The sequence below is a fragment of the Mesoplodon densirostris genome, chromosome 11 (assembly GCF_025265405.1).
Source record: "Mesoplodon densirostris isolate mMesDen1 chromosome 11, mMesDen1 primary haplotype, whole genome shotgun sequence".
NCBI lineage: Eukaryota > Metazoa > Chordata > Mammalia > Artiodactyla > Ziphiidae > Mesoplodon > Mesoplodon densirostris.
In genome coordinates this window covers 47,626,140-47,643,344 of record NC_082671.1, presented here as the reverse complement: position 1 = coordinate 47,643,344, position 17,205 = coordinate 47,626,140, and the positions used below count along the sequence as shown (strand labels likewise).

General features: G+C 51.1%; 1 protein-coding gene across 1 annotated transcript; it reads right to left on the bottom strand.

Moving 5' to 3' along the window:
- Window positions 1–330: 330 nt before the first annotated feature.
- On the bottom strand, window positions 331–16,785 carry KRT84 (keratin 84). The gene is given in 12 exon segments (XM_060114180.1): window positions 331–410; window positions 413–646; window positions 2,170–2,201; window positions 2,666–2,886; window positions 3,390–3,515; window positions 3,644–3,808; window positions 4,735–4,830; window positions 5,301–5,361; window positions 5,976–6,184; window positions 7,442–7,546; window positions 7,549–7,974; window positions 16,678–16,785. Coding segments are annotated over 12 exon segments (1,863 nt in total).
- Between the last annotated feature and the right edge of the window lie 420 nt (window positions 16,786–17,205).

The window sequence follows — 17,205 nt, the reverse complement described above, 5'->3', positions numbered from 1 at the left end:
TTTGAATTGGCCAGTTTCTCACCAACATGCTGATTTTTGTAATTGTATTGAATCTGCATTTCTTGAGGTCTTTGGGCTGGGTGGTGAGGAGTGACCCAAAGGGAGGAAATTGGGAGTCAGGGAGAGGCCAGTCCGCTGGGGCTGTGGATGGAGCGTCTAGGTGGTGAAAAAAATCTCCCCAGAGGACACAGGCCAGGCAGAGCAGCCCTTGGCTTCTTGGAAGGAGGTGTACCTAGAGCGCCCTCGGCCTAGAGTCCGGGCACGTTGGGGACAGAAGCAGAAGGCGTGGAGATGGTTCTTCCTGGTCGGTGGCTGGCCGGCGCTCGGCTCTCAGTACTTGGTCCATCGAGAGGTGGTGGTGGACACGAAGCGGATGCTGGAACCGCGGCTGCTGAAGCCGCCCTCAGTGGGCAGGGGACGCTGGGGGCGCAGGTCTCTCCCACCACACTGAGCCCCCCCCCAACCAAGCCCGCGCTCAGCTGGTCCCCGCCGTCCACGACCTGAGCCCCGCCCACGCTAGAGCCGCAGAAGCCGCTGGACCGGGTGCTGCTGCGGCCCAAGATGGTGACCCCGCCGCGGGAGAGGCTGCAGGTGGTGACCAGAGGCTCGGGCCCGCACACCAGGCCGCCCTGGGAACTGCTTACCGCTGTGGGAGGATGAAACCCTCAGTGAGGCTGCCTCGTCCTCCACCTCCTACTGGGGGTGGGGGGAGGGAAGGGCGGTGGCATCAGGGGAAGTGGCCTGGGTCCAAATAGTTCCTACTGTCTACATAGTCAGTACCCACTTTTCCCTTCTCTTGTCTGGGTGTCTCAAAGGCTGTGACTCCACTGAAGTCCAACATTCGGACTAAAATGGAAGAATTCAGCCAGTTCCCCAAGTGTTGGCATATAGCCATAAGTCCACCATCATTTATATACGGCCAAAGTCAGGTTGGGTTGAGTGAGGTGGGTAGTGATCTGGATTACCCAGCAGCTGCATCAGTAGCTTCCATGAAGCCACAGAGCTTCTCTCTTCCAATGATATCATGCTCCTTGGCAGTCCCCACATTGCCCATCAGAAAGGTAGTCCTGGGCTCCCCTGGTAGCACAGTGGTTGAGAGTCCGCCTGCCGATGCAGGGGACACGGGTTCGTGCCCCGGTCCGGGAAGATCCCACATGCCGCAGAGTGGCTGGGCCCGTGAGCCATGGCCGCTGAGCCCGCGCTTCCGGAGCCTGTGCTCTGCAACGGGAGAGGCCACAACAGGGAGAGGCCTGCGTAGCGCAAAAAAAAAAAATAAAAATAAAGGTAGTCCTTCGTTCCTCCTGACCCACTGATGGCTCTGCTCTCTAGCCCTCTGGTCTTCACTGGGCACACCTCCATGACCCAGCACCCTAATCTGATTAAACCTTGCTTAGACCAGCCCCCAGGGTGGACGGCCTCCCTATCTTCCTTCTCCTCTCACCAGAATCCTTCTTGCCGTCTGTGACCCACCCGGTTTAGCATACACAGCTGTGTATATTTGCGCTTTTGGATCAGAGATCTGGGTTTGAATTCTGGCCGTGCCACTGACTACATTTGTGATTTCTGGCAAGTCCTGTATTTTCTCTGATCGAGTAAAAGGGGGATGCCCATGCCTATTCCTCCCCCCGGGGTTTTGAGGATTAGGTTGACGGTGGATAGGACCCATCTCAAGAAGATTATAATTCTGGAGAGGAGGGGCTGGGTCTCACCTTCTTTGTGTCCCTACCCTGCAGAGCCCAGCACAGGCCCTGAGCGCTTTGTTTGGCGGCTGTAGCCGCAGCAGCAGCAAGGGGACTTACGTTTAGCCTTGCCATCCCCTGCCATCAGGAGGAGAGGGAACTCCCTGGCACAGGCCTTTCCATTCCTCCTCTGGTCTTTGCCCTTGAAGGACAAGACCACCCAAAGCAAAAAGACTGACTCTCTTCTGGAACCCTCTCCCACCTACCAGGCCCTGCAGTTGCTTAGCTCCGGGGAGGAAGGCTCTGGGGATGTCTCAGACCTCAGCTAAAGGGATGCTCTCAGTTTAGGGGCCAGATGGTCCCTGCTCCCCTGGCTGTCATGGCCAGTCTGGCCATGGGCTCCTGACCCCAATGTGGGCTTGAGTTTAAAGGAAATTTGAAGGGCCCCAGGAGAGAAATGTGTGAAGAGGAAAAGCCTGAAGATTCTTACATATGTCTACTGGTCCAACACCTTCACAGATCCTGGAGAGAGAAAGAAACAAGTTCACAAGGTGTCATTCCCTGAAAACCTAGGTGCTATCAGAGGGCTCAGTGGACCAGTGGTTCTTGCCCTTGGCTGCACAAACATCAGGGAGCTTTGAAAAATGACACGTTCCTAATCCCTTTCCCAAAACTATTGAATCAAAATATTTGAGGGAATGTCTTCTTCTTTTCTTTCTTTCTTATTTTAAAACAAGCTAACCAATCAAGCAGAACTCCCTATGATTCTGGTGTAGCCCGTCTACAGGCTTGCACTGAGAGGCACAGGTCTAGAGCCATCTTCTAAACCCCTGCCAAGGGCAACCCACCTAAGGTTTGCAGAAAAAATAGTTACCTCTAGAGAGTGCCCATTTCAGCAATTCTTCACATAGTTCCCTCCCCCACTTAGTCTTTCTAGAAGCTGGAAGACTGACCCCACTCCCACCTGCTGCACTGAGAGCACTTACCGGTTCTCCTCGCCCTCCAGCAGGCGCTTATAGGTGGTGATCTCCATGTGCAGGGCCAGCTTGACATTCCTCAGCTCCTGGTAGTCCTTCAGCTGCCGTGCCATGTCCTGCTTGGCCTGCTGCAGGGTGGCCGCCAGCTCCGCCAGCTTGCACTTGGCGTTGCTGAGGGCGGCCTCGCCCCGCTGCTCTGCCTCGGCCACCGCGGCCACCAGCTTGCAGCGCTGGGGGGAGGGCAGTTTACAGGTGGGCTTTGGCAGGGACTAGGGGATCTTCAGGTCAGGCTAGAAACTCTGCCCCCTGTGAGTGGGCACATAGCCTGGTGCTAAGCCAGGGATGGAGCCCGTGGAGGCTGCTTTCCCAGGGATTGTCCTCCTGTAGTTTGATGTCACCAGGGAGCGGAACATTGCTTATCTTCCATTTCTATCCTCACTGATTTTGCACTTACTGATTTCTGATGCTCTAAGACCAGTGGGGTCCAGAGAGTAAAGCCATTCTTTCTGCCTCACCTGCCCCTCTAAGTCAGCCCCAGGTCTTTCCTTCTACATGGGAGACTCTTTCCCTGGTTACACATTTTCCTCCCCCAGGAAGTCTTCCTGGACTAATTCCTTTATTCCTCTATTTCTGGGTCCTGGTGGCCTCCCCAACATCTTCCGACTTGGGCTCCCAAAAGCTTGGGGCCCTGCCTGTCCTCCCTGTGGGGCTTTCTCTCCTTTCTTTCACCCACCTGAGCCTTGGTGTGCTCGATCTCTGCCTTCAGCCTCTGGATCAGGCGGGTCAGCTCATTGAGCTCATCCCGAGTGTTACGGAGGTTGTCACAGTGTTGGCCAGCTGTCACCCGCAGCTCCTCATACTGCGGGGTGGGGGAGAAAGGGGTATTCCGAGGGCTTGAAGATTGGGTCAAGATCACAGCCCACTTTGTCATCCATGAGTCTGACCCCAGGGCTGCCTACACCCTTTCCCGAGCGCCCTCCTGCCCACCTTGGTCTGGTACCAGGCCTCTGCATCAGCCCGACTGTGGCTGGCGATCTCTTCATACTGGGCCTTGATATCGGCGATGATCCCATCAAAGTTCAGGTCCCGGCTGTTGTCTATCTTCATGATGACTGATGTCTCAGAGATGTGTGACTGCAGCAACTGGATTTCCTGTGTTGTAGGATCAGCGAGACAGATGGGCTCAGAGTCCCGTCAGTGGCCGGGGCTCTGCCACAGGGTCCCCAGGATGCAGAGTCAGGGGAGAGAGCATTGCTTGTTTGTTCAGAGCAAAGCAATGGGGCAGATCATCCAAACCAAAAGCAAAGAAAAAGAGGTGGCCCAGAACTGTTTCAGTTTGACTTAAAACCCTTGTTATATACTAGGAAACATTCCTTTAACATCTTAACTTCTTAGGTGACTATTAAAACCATGGGGGCCTAGGGACTTGATGGAGAGGAGTGAGACCATGCTAAAGCTTAAACTTTCTTTGGTTTATCCACACAGTGGCTGTGCCAGTCTGGATCATTGAGAGCTGACAATATTTAAGAATATGGTGGTCTAGGAATTCCTATATCCTAAGTCCCTAATAGAACCAGGGGTGGGGCTGGGGGAGGGCTGGGAACTGGCCTGCAAGGTGAGGACCCCAGAGGGAGCTTTCTTCAGCCTTTCCACTCAGAGCCAGCCATTTAGCTCTGATTGGGTCCATTCCAGACCAAACAGAAGCAAAAGATGGCTAATTCATTTGACTAATTAGGTAACACAATTTTTCTTACATTTCCTAGCAAATCAGTTTTCCAGGGTCTTCTCATCAGTAGATAGGAAGTGATATTCCTAGACCCCAGTCTTTAGATTGGTCAACAAGAAGTTGGCTCATAGATCCAAGGAGTTGATTCATAGACCTGAGTCAGGCTGCTGAGAAGCCTGTTCCCCTTACCTTCTCCACTTGTACATACATCAACATATAGAGGATATAGATTTGATGGGAGGAAAGATGTATGATACCAAATGTTAGAAAATACGCTAGTCCAGTGAATCCCCCAGCGAGTCCAGACCATGCATTGAGCTCCTTGGATGGCTCAGAGGGGATGAGCCCTTACCGCCATGTATAGGGTTTTCAGGAAGTCGATATCCTGAGTTAAGGTATCCACGTTGGCCTCTAGATCAGACTTATTTAAGAAAGCTGTAACCACATCCTGTATCAAAGAGAGAAGGATTAAATGCTCATACTTGTGCACTATTTAACCTCCCCACCTTGGCAGGCTCTGGAGGTGGGTGGGAAGACCAGGCCAATTCCCACAGAGCCAGGCCAAGTGGGACAGATGGGAAAGTCATTGGGTGGAAATACAGCTTAGTGACTCTTGTTCTCCCTTATACAGCATGAAATCCCCAGGGATGCTGGACATTTTCTGATGCTTATTTAGAGGCAAGAAGCGTCTGGATAATCCAAGACTCTTCAAATGTCATCCCTTCAGACCTCTGCTCTCATGAAGACCCAACCCTAAGTCACTGGAGGCCAAATCAGAACTTCGAAGGGAAGCTGTTGTGACCTTAGGGGGCCCACTGTGTGTGAATATTCACAGGGCTGCCTGGGCAGTGTCCTGGAGTTGTGAGGACATTTGCCTGTCTGGAGGAGAAGTTTGCCTGGGCCTATTGCTCTCCTTACCTTCTTCAGAGCCACAAACTCGTTCTCAGCATTGGCCCGGAGTCCCACCTCCTCTTCATATGTGGATGATAAGGATGAAGAGGGTGAGTTCTCACTCTGAACTGAGAGCCGATTACTCCCAGGTCCCCAGTTATCACCTCTAGTGACCTCTCTGCTCCGTCCAGGAGCCTGGCTCCCTGTTGCCATCTGCATGTTTTCATCCACTCTGTCCCATCTTTAAGACCTTTTATGAGCCCATGGCCCTTGGTTTCTCCAAATCCCTTTTACTTTCTCAAATTGGATGTGGGGTCTGAAAATCTGGACCTTTGCTGTGCTCCTCTGCTGGAAAAGCCTTAGGGTCATTGCACTTGACCTTAGAGGAAGTAGGACCCTATTTGTGGCTGGACTTAGGCACTGTTCTCAAAACCAGAGAGTTTCTTTTTCTGGGGTCAACTCACCCATGCTCACAGGCAGGATTAGGGACAACCATGCCCAATTCCAAGTCTCCTTTTTCCTCAGGACCCATGGAGGCCCTCCTACTCCCATACATATCACATCCCCACTCCTGTCTTCAGGCTGGGAATTGAAACCAGCATTCAACCCTGATCCTTCCAGCAGCTCTCATCCAAGCTTGGCTGCTGCTTTGGGGACCAGCCCGTGCCCATCCTAGGTCAGTGCAGTCCAACAGCCACTCACTTCTTCTTGAAACCCTCAAGGACATCCTGCATGCTGTTCCTCCCAGCCTCCAGCCGGGCCCATTCGCTGTTCACTACGTCCAGCTGCCTCCGCAGGTTGGTGATGTAGTTCTCAAAGAGGGGCTCCAGGTTGTTCCTGGCACATTTTGGCTCTTGCAGGAAGTTCCACTTGGTCTCTAGGAGCTTATTCTGCTGTTCCAGGAACCGCACCTAAATCCACAGGGGCAAAGACATGGCAACTGAAGTGCTTGATATAGTTACCTATTTGTCAACATTGCTCAGATGGCCAGAGGTGACTTAAACTTGTGGTGACATCATTCCCTCCTCTGTTGACTTTAGCTCCTCCTCTAACTCAGTAGAATCTGGCAGATCAGGTCTGCAACCCCTCCTCGTGCTCAACCAGGCTTAGCTACAAACAGAAGCTTCGGAACCAAAGCTTTTCAACCATTTCCCTTTCAACCCTCTGAGAAAGGTGAGGGCTGGTTCACTGGGAAGTTGGAGATCAATTCTACCTGAGCTGGGGTTTGCCTACATCTGAAAACTGATTTCAGCCATCCCTAGCAGGGACTGAAGAGCAGAGTAAAGTACATTGGGCTGGGATGTGGTATGAGGAGGTGGAAATTCTCAGGTCATAAGTCATACCCATCACCCCAGAAATCCCATCAGCTGAGACTTATAGAGCTGGAGGAGAACCTAGAGACCATTTTCTCCAACCCCTCATTTCGGAGTGAAATGAAGCTCACAGAGGTGAGTTTCCAATCCCAGACACAGTAGAGCACCCCCACTTCATGGAGACATGGTCTGGGGTTTGGGGCTGTGTCGGTTCCACCTCTCTGTCAGTTCCACCTCTCTGTTGCTCTCATCAGCCTGAAGACCAGTGACCACAAGTGGTCATTCCCTACTGTTTCCCCCAATCTAGGTGACTCGGCTGAATCTGGATATCCCAGGTGGGGGAGGGGTATGAATGCTTCGCTTTGTACAAAAATTACTCAACTCCATTCTCCATTTCTTTAAGCCTGAACAGGTGTGGCCACTCAGCCTCAGAAACCATGAAAACTTCAAAGAGAGCATGAGGATCTCAAAGGATAAAACCTCTTAAACCTGTACCAGCCAACACCTGGTGGAGGTGTTAGTGTTTCTAGCCTGTTTGGGAGATATTTCTAAGTGACTAGGTGGTAGGTCTTAGTTTGTTCAGATGCCTTCAGATTTGGCTGGATGTTCCTCCTTCCTCCAGAAGACACCACCACTGTCTTAATCTATCCCTCCATGCAGTGCTTCCTCAGGCTCATCCTTGCTCTGCAGCAGAGTGACCCAGAAATCATACCGCCATGTCTTTGGCTGATGCCTGAAGGATCTGGGGTCAAGGTCAATGCCCTAGGTCTGGACCAGTTCTTCTTAAGGGAAAGAACATCTCAGTGCATTTATCTCTCCTCATCCCAGACCCAGAGGTTGAGCTGTCACAAGTACCTTGTCGATGAAGGAGGCAAATTTGTTGTTGAGGGTCTTGATTTGCTCCTTCTCATCCTTCTTCACCCTCTGGGCATTAGGGTCAATCTCCAGGCTGAGGGGGGCATCAGCAGGCTCTGGTTAACAGTCACTGTTGTGATGGATGGGGCTGCTGGCACTCCAGCTCCTCCAACTCGGTAGCCAAAGCCAGGGCCGCTGAAGCCATAGCCGAGGCCACTGCCGGCTCCAAACCTCAGACCAACACCACTCCCATCACCAAAGCCAAAGGCCATCCCACTGCCAAAACCAAAGCCAACTCCGTAGCGGATGGGCCGAGGGCACACAGCTGCTATCCTGGGTGAGCACAATCCAAACCTGATGACACTCCGACTGCCAAAGCCGCTAAGACCATGGAAGCGGAGCCCACTCCTGCAGGAGACAGAGCTGGCCCGGAAGTGGTTCCGGTTCTGGGGGGTCATTGCTGAGCAAGAGCTGAAGCTGCCCATACAGCGACCAGAGCTGACTGTGTAGGAGTGGCCAGATGTGACGGTGTCCTGGGTGAGAGACAAGCAGAGACTGCAGAGCAGGGTGAGCTGGAGCTGGGAAGCCCTCTGAGGCCAGTGGATCCCTCTCAGCCCTTTTATGTATGTGGGGATCTGAGGATTGGTCCCATAAAAATGGAAATAGCCATTTAGAAGCATTTATGAGCTTGAGTAGTTAGCAGAAACTCTTCCAGCCTGTAACCACCTTCACAATGAGCTAATCTCAGACACACCTATTTTCCTCAGAATCAGGGCCATAACATCAAACCTATAAACATTAAAAACATATAAACACATAAACATTATGGTCCTACTTTTTCCACAAGTCCACCACAATTGCCATTATGGGGACCTTAGTTTGTTTTGGTCATAAATCCAATAGACTTTCCACAGCAAGTGTGGCTAACCACCAGAAAGTTAGGATGGTAACTGCTCCAGCAAGAGGCTGCAAGGGATGCAGCTATACAGATAACCCCCTCAATAGATGGGGGTGTGCAGAAGACAGGCAGGGTCTTCATAGCTCTAAGCAAGAAATGATATGGTGAGAATACAGTTTGTTGCATCCCTGTAGATGGATTAAACAGTCCAAAAACATTTTGCAGTGTTTTATCTAACCTCTATGATCTGATTTGACTGTTTACATAAAACTTGAATCGTCACTAAAGCTCATTTGGGGTAGTGTACATACATGTCTGATTTGAGAAACTCAAAGGAGATCCATTCATTCATACATTCATTTATTCATTTGACAATTACCAGTTACTGTCTCTCAGGTAATATGCTTCGTGCCGAGGGTACAGAGATAAAAAGATGGTCTCTATCCTCCTGGTGGTGGGGGGAGATTAATCTTGAGGACTTCCACCAACCAATACTTTTGTGGCATAGTTTGAGGCCAAAATTATGTATGATTTGGCCATGTATCTGTGTGGAAAGTTAACCACATGATTTTGAGCCCCCAAAATACTCAATAGGGCTGAGCTATAGTCCTGCCTATGCAGGTTCCTTGCATTATTGATGAATCTTTGGTTAGGAGGGAGAGACACCAAGCAATAAGCATCTGGGTAGGAAATGAAAAGTTCTAAGTCACTGGGTATCATTATCACTGTTAATCAATATCATAGGTATTTCAGGACCCAGAGACAGATGTTTGCCTTTTCTATTCTAGAGAGTGACATGATTTGTCCTACTTGTCTGTGCCTGGGGGAACTTGTGCTTGACTGGATGCTCACTTGGGATTCTACTTGGAAGGGGATATGTGCTTTTCTCTGGAGCTGTCCAGCTCAGGTCTTCACTATTTTCTTCCTTCCCAATCTCTATACCTTTGATTTCTTTTTCTTGTCTTACTGCATTAGCTAGGACTTCCAGTATGATGTTGAAAAGCAGTGGTGAGAGGGGGCATCTTTGCTTTATTCCTGATTTTTGGTGGGAAATCTTCAAGTTTCTTACCATTAAGTACAATGTTAGCTGTAGTTTTTTGGTAGATATATTTTTTTTATCAAGTTGAGGAAGTTTTCCTCTATTCCTAGTTTACTACTGTTTTATACAGACCCAGCTATCAGGTATATGTCTAAAGGGAGAAGCAGAAAAATAATAATAACACAGTACTTCTTGTGAAGATTGCAAGTGATCTTCAGGTTGCTAAAATCACTGGTCTGTTCTCAGCTCTCATTTAACTTAGCAGGATTTGACATAATTGATCATTCCCTTTTCCTTAAAACAATTTCTTCTTTTGGTTTCCAGACACCACATTCTCCTGATTTTCTTTACATATTACTGACTGCTCCTTTTCAGTTTTCTCAACCAGTTTATCCTCATATCCCCAACCTCTACACACCACAGCATCATTGGGCTTAGCCCTTGTACCTGTTCATGTCTTTATCTATACTTGTTCCCTTCATGACATCATACAGCCTCATGACTTAAATACCATCTTTCCACTGATGACTGTCAAGGTGTATCTCTATCCCAGGCATCCCTCTGTGCCCCACATGTATATTTTGATCAACATCTCTACTTGGATATCGATTAGGTATCTCAACCTTCATCTATCCAAAGCTGTTCTCCCGATTGATTGTTCCTATGAAATATGTTCCACTTGCCAGGCTCACTATCCCTGTAGCGGTTCAGGCCAAAAATCTGGGAGTCATCCTTTATTCCTCAGCTTTTTTCCATATCGTACATTCAATCCATTGGCAAGTCATACCTTCAAAATATACCTGGACTCCTAATAATTCTCATCACCCCACTGCTACCATATTGGTCCAAGCCCATCACTCCTCACAGGGTCTCTTGAAGTATCCTTCCAGTTAGTCACCCTGCTTCCTCCTTTGCCCCCTCTGACTTTCCCTAACACCATAGTCAGAATGGTCCTTTAAAAACATGTCAGATCATGCCATTTCTGAGCTCATATGCCTCTAGTGGTTTCCCACCCCACTCAGAGTAAATGCCATACAGAACTCTACATAGTCTGCTCTCCTCTTTCACTGACCTCACTTCCCTCTATCCGTCCTACTGCTCACCCTGCTCCAGCCACCCTGGCCTCCTGTGTGTCCATCAGACAGGCAGGAAAAGTCCTACTCAGACGCCTTCCCATTTGCTGTTTATTTATTTATTTATTTTTCTGCTGGGAACTCTTTTCCTGCAAATGTCACATGGCCGGGTCCCTCAACTCTTCCAGTTCTTTGCTCATGGGTCGCCCCCTCTTTAAAGCCCCCTCCCCTGTGTACTCTCTATTCCCCCTCCCCGCTTCCTCTTCTCCTTAGCAGTGCTTACTGTCTGAGGTCCTTTCCTGCATGGATTTGCCTGTTTATCCTCTGTCTTCCCAGGCTGGAATATAAGCTCCAGGAGGCAGGCACTGTTGTGTGTTTTTCTTCCTCCTCTGTGTCTCCTGCTTCGTATAGTGGGCACACGTGGGATGCATGCTATATGGTTTTGTTGAATGAATGAAGACACTGCAAAGATTAAAAACAGGAGGAAAAAGGGAGAAAGGACAGGGGGTGAAAGAAGAGGAATTTGGGCATTTGACTTTGTAAATATTTCAGGAAGAGGAGACTCTAGTCTCCAAAATGGACAGGAATGACCCTGAGGAGGATGGTGCAGAAATCCAAGAGCTCAGAGAGGGTCAACCCAGTTTGCCCTCCAGCTCCAGCCTCTTGGGGTGTGAGCCTGGCTGCTTGGAGGAAAGGGCATCCCCCTCCGCTGAGGCCAGGTAAGGGGATCTAGGTGACTGGGAAGGGGATGGAGGACCCCTGTGGAGGAGAAAAGGGGAGGGGAGCAGGAGGGATGGCATAGAGGACACCAGTGAATGTGCCAGGCCGGGAACGGAAGACTTGACTCAGCCCTTGGAGTCAAATGGAACGGGGTTCAATCCCAATTTTGCCATCTGTCAGCAGTGTGACCTTGGGCAGTGGCATGGGAAGGGCACGGTAGTGGCACACCCTGGATGCAGGCAGTCAGGGGTGCTTGTCTGTAGAGAACTTAAAAACAACAATACACCCAACTAAAAGTCTGCTTGCCTTTTATTATGGGTGTGCAACATTCGCCCTCCATGGTATACAAATGACCGGGGAAATGGTTTAACCTCTCTAAGCCTCAGGTTCTTCATCTGTAAAATGGAATTATACCTACTGCACAGTATGTGCGGGTTCCATGTGAAAATGTTTGGGGTGTCTGCTGTGTGGAGCCTGGTGTGGTTATTGTCATCCATTTTTTCCCCCCTCTATCCCCCTCTTTTTCCCTCTGCCCCCTTCCCCTCTCTTTTGCACAATCCTCCTTTCACTGGTAAGCTGTCATTTCTGTTCCTGTCCAGCACCCCACCTGCTTCCCGCTCCAGTGGCTGTGGCATCATTACCCCACCAGCCATTCCCGGGGCTGTCCTGTGGTTCAGCTTCCTTCAACCTTAACAGCCCAGGCGGGGTGGGGGAAATTGAGACCAGTCACGCATAAGCCCTTTTCTGAGATGGGCTGTCGCCATCAGCAGTTTATACTTCTGAGGCATTATTTCACCAGACAATGCAAAACACAATCCTCAGCCATTTTTTAAAGGGTGGCAGGTGGGGAGAGGGGAGGAGTTGTCCTGGAAACTCTGGGCTGCAGCTTTTGCTGCTCTGACAGTTTCTGCTTCCTGTTGAGAGTTGGTCTGGATGTAATCCTGAGATCTGCTGGCTGAGCTAGTGTAGACAGATTGCTGGCTCATCTTGATGCTAACTGCCTGGGGCAGAGGGGGAACTGCTGATGAGGACAAGGTGGGGAGGAGGGGATGGGAGGGGAAGGGGGCCATCCTAGTTGGCTGAGCAGAGCCTGCAAACCCTGGGCGCACAGTGGCTGCACTGTGTGTGTGTGTGTGTGTGTGTGTGTGATTGTGCGTGTGTGCGCACGCGCCTGTGGGAGGGGAGGAAGGTGACAGGGAAGTCCAGATGGTGAGAAGGCTTTGATAAAGCCACATTCTTCAGATGTTTCCATTTTGCCTAGGGACAAGTTTGTGCAGGAGAGAGGCACTCACTGGGAGGTGTTCACGCTGAGACATGCCCTGCTGGGAAGGGAAGCTCAGGAGTCCCCCAGCAGAAGGAGGGGGACGATGAGGAGAGAGCCCTCTGCCCTGTCAGACTAGTGATGCTTGGATATAATCTAAACAACTCCCAAGAGAGTCAAAGCACCCCTCTTGCTTGAGCCCATCCCCACCCTTTCAAGCAGAATGACTTTTTCCAGGTTTAGCCCAAATTCTTCACTTGCCCACACAGTTATCACCTGTCGGGGTGAAATGTGACAGGTGACCTGCTCGCAGGCGTGCAGGTCAGTTTGCTTCAACAAATCTTTATTGGGTGCTGATGTGAGCCTGACATCAAGATTAGGTGCTGGGATGCCTGCTGGGTGCAGCCGTCTTCCTTCTACCAGACTCAGTGATCCTAAGTTCCCCTCCTCTGACCACAGTTCCATTTCTGCAGCCATTTCCCCCAATCCGAGCCCCAAGGGGAGAGAGGCGGTAGTGGGTCCACCTGGGGCCACTGATGGGACTGGGATAAGGAAGGGATCCTGGGGGACCCAGGGGAAGTGCAGAGGGCATCTGAGGGAGGGCACAGTGGAGCAAGGAAGGCTCTCCTAGGGAGGGAGAAGAGGGACAAGAAATGGGAGACATTCGGGGGAGACAGACACAAAAACAAAGGGCTTCATTCAGGGTCCTCCCACCCGCCCCAGGCCTCTTTGGGCTGTTCCCCACCTGTCCTCATGGGGGCGCTCTGGGAAAGGCTGGGATTTGGATTCCCGAGGCCGAGTGGAATGCAGGGAGGCTCTGGCTTCCAGCAGTCGGCTCTCCCTTCCTTCCAAGGGCAGGGCGGGGCCTGATCCTCCCTGTAGGTGCAGGGCGGGTCCTGGGAGAAGCTCAGATGTTTGCCCAGGTGATGGAGGTGAACCGCCCAGGGAACCACCGGGAGGCACTTTTGTCCTGCCTGCCTAGAGTCACCTCCTCCCTGGAGAGAGGGGGAGAATGGGGGCACGGCTGCACAGCACTGAGGGGGATGCCCTGGGGGAGGCTCTAGAAGGGCATGCTGGGGACTGTAGCTCACGTCCAGGACTGAGCTGGGGTGCCCTCACTACTGGGATGAGTCTGCCTAGTGGATGGTTCCAGGAACCTAGTGGATGGTTCCTGGGGCCTGGGCCACTCTGGGATGGGAATTCCCAAAGGGATGGTCGCCAGGCTCAAGCCCATCTCATTGTGAGGGTGGGGGAATCTTCTCTCCTTCTCCTCCTTTACCCCACTGGGGTGCCTCCTGGGCCTTGGGTAGTCATCTTTGGGACAGAGGTGGGTGGCCTGTTGTCATCTCTGTTTTTGCTGACTGCAGGCCAGAGTATTCCTGTAGTTTTCAGAGTTTTGAGTGCTTAATCAGCAAGGAACTTAGCTGGCTCTAGGGCCAGGTCCAGAGTGACAGGGCTTCAAGTGGGAATGGAGGCCATGAGGCCCCCGTTGTCCCATCCCCTCCTTCCCTGGCTGTGGATGTGCATCCCTGAAGTCACCGGCCCTCACCCCTCTGACGCTGCACACTCTGGTTCATGGTTGCTGATCCCTCAGCCTGGAGCCCCCGCTGGGCTTCCTTGCTTCCCCTCATTCCTTGGGATCCAGCTTGCCTGCCCCCTCCTCTGGGGATCTTCCTGAGGCCTGTGACCAGGGTGGGACCCTCAGTTATGTCATCCTTCACAACAAGACTGACATCTGTAATTTCCTGTTCCAGGTCTGTACCCTCAGGTAGGCTGTAAGCCCCAGGGGCATGGATTGGAGCCAGGGCCCCATTTTTAAAAAATAGCTTTATTAAGATATAATTCACATATCATATAATTCGCTCATTGAAAATGTACAATTCAGTGGTTTTAATATATTCCCAGATAAGTGCAACCGTCACCCCAGTCCCTTTTAGAATGTTCTCATCGTCTCAAAAGAAACCTTTGGCTGTCCCCCCCACCCCATCTTCTCTTCCCTCCAGCTCACTAGGCAACCACGGATCTGCTTTCTGTCTCTATAGATTTCCCTAATCTGGAATTTCATATGAATGGAATCATAGAATATGTGGTCTCTGTGTCTGGCTTCTTTTTTTTTTTTTTTTTTTTTTTTTTGCGGTACGCGGGCCTCTCACTGCTGTGGCCTCTCCTGTTGCGGAGCACAGGCTCCGGACGCGCAGGCCCAGCGGCCACAGATCACAGGCCCAGCCGCTCCACGGCACGTGGGATCCCCCCGGAGCGGGGCACAAACCCGCGTCCCCTGCATCGGCAGGTGGACTCCCAACCACTACGCCACCAGGGAAGCCCTGGCTTCTTTTATCTCCCTCATGTTTTCAAGGTTCATTCATGTTGGAGCACGTATTAGTACTTCACTCCTTTTTATGGCCAAATAATATTTCATTGCATGGAGAGACCAAATTTTTGATTATCCATTGATGGACATTTTGGTTGTTTCCACCTCTTGGCTCTTGTGAATAGTGATGCTATGAATATTCACGTACGAGTTTTTGTGTGGACATGTTTTCATTTCTCTTGGGTATCTACCTAGGAGTGGAATTGCTGGGTCACATGGTAACTCTATGTTTAACATTTTGAGGAACTGTCAGATTGTTTTCCAAAGTGGCTGCACCCGTTTATGGTCCCTACCATGGGCTCTAGGAACTGTGTCTACTGTCCCTACTGGTAGGTCAACCCTGACTGGGGCTGCCTTGTTCACCACAGAGACACCAGCCCCTGGGTGGTCTGACCCATAACAGGTGCTTGATAAATATTATATTGAGTGAATGAAAAAGCAAGTGGGTGGGTTCTTTTTAATATGCTGCCCATAAGTCAGTAACCCTTGTCCATTCAGACCCTGTCCTTGTAATCTCTGTGAGCTTCTCTCTGATCTCCTTGCCTGGCATAATCACAAGTTGCTTTTTCTTGTCGTTTCCATTCTCTCTGGCTGTCACTGCTTATAACTCCTCTGTGAGGCTGAGAGTCACTCTAGGGTTCCGAGCATGTTGTAGTCACCTCTGTATCACCACCTTCTAATTCAGGGCTTGGCACAGAAGAGATGCCCTATGCGGGGCTGTGGGGGAAGAGGAGATGCACCCCAGCGCTCAGGAGAGAGGAGCCACAAGGGGGCATCTGTAGTGGGGGGATTGTTACAGGGGATCAGTGAGGCAACAGGGAGGGTATCAGGGCCAGGCAGAGGGTGGAACCGCTGCCACCAAGTCTCATTTCCAGGTCTTGGGGCTCCCGAGAGGGAGAGGAGGCTAGGGGGTGCCCCACCCTGGCCAGTCTGTTGCCGATCTTCCCTGCTTTCCCCAGGCCTGCACCTGCCCTGCCTGGGGACCTGGCTGGGGAGGCAGAGCCCAGGCTTTGAGGCTGCCGAGTACAGACATGACAGGCTTTCTCTAGGACATATGCAGGGGACCATGTGGAGAGGAGGCCTGTGGGGAATAGGGCTGTGGTTTTTAATGTGGCAGATGACTTGCAAAGTATTGGGGTGTGATGTGCAGGTTTTAAGTGGAATTTGTATGACTCCACACTCACTCCACAGGCCACTTGCCAATCATTCATATGTAGTTTCCCTTTTGTATAATAACCTCTCTTTCCACTCCCAACCCCACACCCCGCACTGGCCCCAGTTCCCCAAAGCTGCCCATCAGTTCCCCTTCAGCCTCATTGCCCTCTACAGAGCAGGGCCAATAATCCTGATTCCTGTAGCCTGGGAACAGTCAGTTTACTGGCAATAGACAAGCCCAGAGGCTCATGGCAGAGACGTGGATCCCTGGGTGGGCAGGGCTTCTGCAGATGCAGCACAATTTGGGGGTAGGGGGTGTGCTCTGGGGAGGTGGGGTCAGCTCAGCACCTCCTCTCCCCTCGCAGTCCCTGAGTCAGGGCCTCCAAGTGTGCTGAGGCAGCCCCATATCACTGCAGCCAGGAAAGCACATTCATTTCAGACCCAAAGCAAGAGGAACTCAAGAGAGAGGGAGCACGACAGGTTTGGTTACGTGCAGAGGGTAGGGGTGGGGCTGATTCCATTGAACAAAAAATGTCAACTCTTGATTGTCCCTTTGTTCAGTAAATACTCCAGGTCCCCTTGCCTTTGTGCTAGGCATTTTTTAGCCGTCAGCTGCCACTGTGAGGTCAGGAAAAAATGTATTTTTATAGCGCCAGTTCAACACACCTGAGCAGGTAAATCTACTGCCCAAAGACCACCTCTTGATTCTGTGTGCTAACTGAGAGGTCCATGGACAGGTCCCGAGTGAAGCTGAAATCCTGGCACTTGGCTTGGGAATTTGGAATGGGATTTGGGGGTGTCTCTTTTTGATATTTGTCATAGTGCATGTATTAGGTGGGTGTTAAACGGAGTTCACTTTTCAGGCACATAACAGACTGAGGTAAGAGAGGAGGGGAATGTCCGGGGGTCGGGGGTGGGGGGCTGGCTTTGTGGGGAAAGTTCCATGGGATGATCCACAAAGCAGAACTGTGATGTGCCCATTTGGCCTTCTCATGGGGAAGAGAAGTGTTTGGGGGCCATTGCCATTCTCTTGGCCGCACTAGAGCCTGACTGTCAGTGGTCCAGATATATGGCGGATGCATTTTCATTCTTTGCATCCCACCCTCACCCCAGGACCTAGCGCAGGGTCTGCACACAGTTAAGTGAAAGGTGACTCTTGAAGATACCTGAAGGGCAGCTCACGGAGAAAACCCAAGGGAAAACTTCGATCAGTATAGGAAGGTGGGATTTTGGAACAGCCTTGTCTT